The sequence below is a fragment of the Drosophila suzukii genome (assembly GCF_043229965.1).
Source record: "Drosophila suzukii chromosome 2 unlocalized genomic scaffold, CBGP_Dsuzu_IsoJpt1.0 scf_2c, whole genome shotgun sequence".
Taxonomy (NCBI): Eukaryota; Metazoa; Arthropoda; class Insecta; order Diptera; family Drosophilidae; genus Drosophila; species Drosophila suzukii.
In genome coordinates, this window is record NW_027255896.1 from 20,751,745 (window position 1) to 20,757,296 (window position 5,552).

Below are 5,552 nucleotides of genomic sequence, written 5' to 3' on the forward strand. Positions count from 1 at the left end.
GCGGGCGGCTTAGGGACTCACCTGTCTCCGCACATGAAGGCAAACCCACCGTGAACTCCAGAAGGCATCTAGGCTGACATCGAGATTCCTCGGGAACCAAGCGGCACCAAGTAGCACTCTCTTGAGTGATTCTAGATGGCGGGTAAATATTGTTGTTGCACCTTCTCTCCAGCTTCCCACGCTTTGTGCCGCATTACGCTCAGCTGGCCTGAGCAGTGTTGCACAACGTCAGCAGATCCAGCTGATCGTAGGGCAAGCTGGCAAAAGCTCCCTACCATGATAGACCGAGACCCTACATGTAGATGTCGTGTTGGTGCGGCACCCAGCGTAGGAATGTACTGCCTACATTTGAGCGTTGCTGCTAGCTGACGACTGCTACCCGCTACGGGTTGCACTTGTCGATCGGCGCTCAGCAGTAGCATACATCTAAGGGCTGCTGATCGAACTCCTTGGCAAGGAGTCCGGGACCGAACGAGTGTCACCACGTCTGCACGGCAGAGGTCTTCCTGGTGCAAAAGGTCAAGGAGCAGACCGACTGCCAACCCACCCGCTAACGCGGTACACCGTGAAACGGGGCTCTGGCGACCGAGTAGAGGCGGTATAACCTCCATCGGAAAGTCGTGGGGAAATCCGCGGCCACCGGTGGAAACCTCGATCCGCGCACACCGAACTTATCGCAAAAAACCCACGTAGCGTCTGACCCATACTGGGCGGTTGCGTGGTCTGCGTCTGTGCCATATTGGCCGGCAGTCACGTCACCTGGCAGCAGGTATAAAATGCAAACAACCTGGCAGTAGGTTTAAAATGCAAACAACCTGGCAGTAGGTATAAAATGCAACAAATGAAAGGAATGTCGACAAAAAACGAAACTACTCCAGGTGGCAACCACACAAGTGGAAATCCACCCGAGGGAACCCCCACGGCCAGGGCACGGATTCTGGAGGCCCTAAATCCCATTCCCAACAACAAACCTGACGAGACGGTGGCGAACTTGGCCGTCTCGACAGTGAATGCACCAAGTTTAAGCAGGAGGATTGAAAACAAAGGTAAAGAAGCAGCCGGAGCGTTCAAGAGCAGCTCGAAGCTTCTTAGGTCACCAGTCCTGGAAATGCCCGCGGGCCAGCCGTCCACGCGGGAAGATGATAAGTTGCAGGACGCGGCCAAGCGCCAAAGAGACCCAGGCAGCCCAACCGGTGGGCAAAGAACTGCCTCTGCCAAGAGGCCCAAAGCGGACCAGGAGCTCACTGGACCAGAACAGCTCGCGGAGATTGGAGCGCTTCTCGACGAAGTCCTCCACCTCACGAGCGTAATGCAGGTGCGTCACATCAATGTGACCATGAAAGCGATGTTCTCGAGGATGAAGTCCCTCCAAGAAGGTGCAGTGATCTCCTTCAACCAAGTTGGAGACTCCCACCAGCAAAAAGAGCCCACGGAGTGCAACAAATGCAAAGGCCCTCTCCGAAACAGCGAGAGCAAGGAGCAACAGACTCCGGTTTGTCTTCAAAAGGACAACGCCGCTCAAACGGAGTTCTGGCGAAACGCGACACAAGGCCCCATGGTCACCAGCGCGGCGCAAACAGACCCGTGGCGAAGGCTTAGCCAACCCGGCACGGTTTTAAACGGGTGAGAGCCCCTGACTTCACCAGCGCAATCGTCTGCGCGAAGAGCGCCAGCGGGATCCCAGCAGAAAAAGAAGAGAAACCCACATGAGGAGCGTGCAAAAAAACGGGACCCCAGAGGAAAAACAGCCGCGGGAGGCAGCGCTGGAAAGGGCGATGGAAAGGACGCGACCACCGCCTGGAGAAAGGCTGCTCCAAAAAAGCGGGCGCGAAAGCCTCACCGCCCGGACGCCCTTATAGTGGAGGCAAATGGCAAGACCTACAGCGAAGTCTTAGCGATGGTAACCCGTAGGGACGACGGCAAGCTACAAAGCCTCAGCACCCGTGTAAACAAGGTCCGACGCACAGCGAACGGGAACCTTCTTCTGGAGCTCAACAGAAGCGAGGACACCAGCACGGAGGAAATAAAAGAGAGCCTTGAGGCTGTCCTAGGAGAAGCGACTGCGGTTCGAGCGCTATCCGAAAGCGCAAGGACAAGGACGGTGGTGATTAGCGAACTTGACCCGCTAGTTGAGGCCGTAGATGTCACCAAAGCTCTGGTGGACCAATTCGCCGTGAACGCCGAATCGGTCAAATTGAGGAGTCTACGTCCATCACACAGAGACACCCAGACGGCAGTGGTTGGACTGCCCAGCAGAGACGCAGAAGCGGTTCTCTGCAAGGGTAAAATCAAGTTAGGATGGTCTATCTGCAAGGTGAAGGAGAGGGACTCGCAGCCCAGGTGCTACAAGTGCCTAGAGATTGGCCACATTGCTATAAAGTGTCATAGCAAAGTGGACAGAAGTGGGTGCTGCATTAAGTGCGGCAAGACGGGGCACGAAATCGCTCAGTGTCCCAACGAGAGCGTATGCTTTATATGCACCGAAGGAGGACCGAAGTCGAGGAACCACCAAGCAGGAAGCAGGCGGTGTCCTCACGCCGCAAAAAGAGCCGTAGCCAAATCCCGCGAATGGAAGTGATCCAGATAAACCTGAATCACTGCCGGGCTGCGCAGGACTTACTCCTGCAGTCAGCGAAGGAATGTAAGGCGGACCTGGCTGTCATCAGTGAACCCTACAAAGTCAAAGACGACGGCGACTGGATAACGGACACATCGGGCAAGGCAGCGATATGGCTGTGCAGAAGAAACGGTAAATCCTTTCTGGACGTGCACAAGGGCTCGGGTTTCGTCCGAGCTCGTATAGGCGAAATGTGGGTATACAGCTGCTATCTAGCACCTAGCCACTCCACGACGGACTTTAGCCATGCCTTGGACACGATCGCCTTTGACGCAAGGGGCCGTTACCCCGCTATCATCGCAGGCGACTTCAACGCGTGGGCCGAAGAATGGGGATGCCCCAGCAGCAACATAAGGGGGCACACCCTACTCAATGCCTTTGCAACGCTAGACGTCACGCTGCTAAACGAAGGGACCCAGGAGACGTTCAATCGGGCTGGAGCTGGGTCTATCATAGACCTCACATTTGTGAGCTCCGCGTTAGCCCGGCGCTCTCACTGGAGAATCGGCGACTTCTTCACGGCCAGCGACCACGAGGCAATCTTATGCACAGTGGGCACACGGCCAGGACCAGAAACCCGTAACAGAGCAGTCAAGGTCTACCGCCAGGAGACGCTAAACGCCGAGGCGATGAGCAGGTGCCTCGCCGACATGCACTGCTCCACTGAAGCAGACGCGAACACCAACGCGGACGCGATAGCAGCCAGCTTGGAGGATGCGTGCAGGACAGGGATGCTGATGCGCAAACCATACAGTAGAGACCACGAGCCGGTACCTTGGTGGAACTCGGAGATAGCGACCCTCAGAAGGATCTGCCTCAGAGCCAGAAGGGCTCTTCAACGGTCAAGAAGGACCGACATGGCCGAGGCCGCACACGTCGCCTTCAAGCAAGCCAGGAGGACCCTGAAGCACGCCATCCTGGACAGAAAACGGGAATGTTTCCTGAAGCTGTGCGACGCAGCCGAACAGGATCCGTGGGGTGGGGCCTACAGACTCGTGATAAAGCGAGTAAGCGCAGGCAGCCGCTCTCCAACGGACCCTGAAACACTTAGCGATATTGTTCGTACACTGTTTCCTTCGGGTAGCGCCAAGGAAAGCGTACAGCACGAAACGGCGCCTACGTGGGAGATCGAGGAAGTCACGGAGGCCGAGGTTGCTGAAGCAGGACGCAGCCTGCAGAACAACAAAGCCCCAGGTCCCGACGCAGTGCCCAACAGAGCAATGAAGCTGGCGCTTGGGCTTCGGCCGGGCACTTTCGCGGACCTCTACAACGCCTGCCTGCGCGAGGGAACATTTCCCCGGAGATGGAAAGTACAGAAGCTGCTTCTACTCAACAAACCTGGGAAGCCGCCTGGTGAAGCTTCCTCCTACAGGCCAATTTGTCTGCTTGACACTGTTGGCAAAGTGTTCGAGAAGCTCATCTCGAAACGGCTAAACCTGGCCGTAGATGCGGCTGGTGGCCTATCCACCGCCCAGTTTGGTTTCCGGAAAGGAAAGTCAACGCTGGACGCGATCCGAATGGTCACCGGGACAGCTGCGGAAGCCATACGCGGGAAGCGTTGGAAAGGCGGCACGAAGAAGTACTGCCTTCTGGTCACGCTCGACATCAAAAACGCGTTCAACACGGCGAACTGGACGAGGATCATGCAGGCACTAAGGCGGCTACGGATTCCGGAGTACCTCACCAGGATAATCGACAGCTACCTCGGCGAAAGGGTGCTGCTTTTCGATACGAGCGACGGCCCGAAAGAGTACTGCGTAACTGCTGGGGTTCCACAAGGATCGGTCCTGGGCCCTTGCGGTGATACCGCGCAACCACGGCCCCCTACTCCTGTTCCTGAACTCACTTTTAATGTATATAGTTGTATGAAATAAATGAATATAAAAAATAAAAAAAACACACACACACACACACACAATCACTTGCAATACAAAGTATGTATTTTATTTGTTTTTTTTTTTCTTGTGATAACGAAGAAATAAAGTGTTTTAAATTTATTGGCTGAGTGGGTGATTTAAATTCCTCAACTGCACAACAAGTGAGTGATAAAAAAATCCCGCTCTCGCCCTCCCTCCCGCTCTCGCTCTCCCTCTCGCTCTCCCTCCCGCTCTCCCTCCCGCTCTCCCTCCCGCTCTCCCTCCCGCTCACCCCAATATTAAATATTTATATTTTTTTTTTGTAGTTTCACCACAATATGAAATATTAGTATTTTAATTTATTTTTAATTTTGTTTTGTTTTTTAAATATTTTGAGGACAATAAACATTATTAAGTTCGTGATTATTAGTATTATTTCGAACTGCTGATGCTGTTTCTTCACTAAGCGCAACTTTGATGCAGTCTATATAACAAGAAAAGATTATTTGAAATATTACAATTGCAAGATAGACTAACAAAAGCAATAATAAAAATATAATAGTAATGTTAATATGATAGACATATTTTGGTACAAGTGATGTTTTTGAAACGTCATCGTTGTCTGCTGCTGCTGCTGCTGATGATGAGTCTGGTTCTTTGATGCTGGTTGTTGTTTGTGTTGCTGCTGTTGTGTTGTCTGCTGCTGCTGATGATGATGAGCCTGGTTCTTTGGTGCTGGTTGTTGTTTGTGTTGTTGTTTTTGTTGCTGCTGTTTCTGTTGTTGTCGGGGGTTGTGGTGTTGTTGTTGTTGTTGTTTGATTTGAAGTGATTTTAGCGACTGCGCATACTAACAGTAATAGGAATACGCGAAAATGCATTTTTTTTTTGTTCGAAATGCTTGAGAGAGAGACTTTAGAATAATTTTCAACATACTAAATCTACTGACCAACATACACTCAATTTTATAGCTGAATCTATATACTATATATCACATTCTATCTTGCCTTAATTTTCCCCCCATTTTCTTTGTTTTCCTTTTTACAATCTCTCGCTCTATAATACACACACACACACAAACA

General features: G+C 52.3%; 1 protein-coding gene across 1 annotated transcript; it reads left to right on the plus strand.

The window, feature by feature from the left end:
* Positions 1-850: 850 nt before the first annotated feature.
* On the plus strand, positions 851-4,491 carry LOC139354335 (uncharacterized). Its single transcript, XM_070998559.1, has 3 exons — positions 851-1,623; positions 1,738-2,464; positions 2,614-4,491. The coding sequence occupies exons 1-3, from the start codon at positions 851-853 to the stop codon at positions 4,489-4,491; spliced, it is 3,378 nt and encodes a 1,125-aa protein (XP_070854660.1).
* Positions 4,492-5,552: the final 1,061 nt, after the last annotated feature.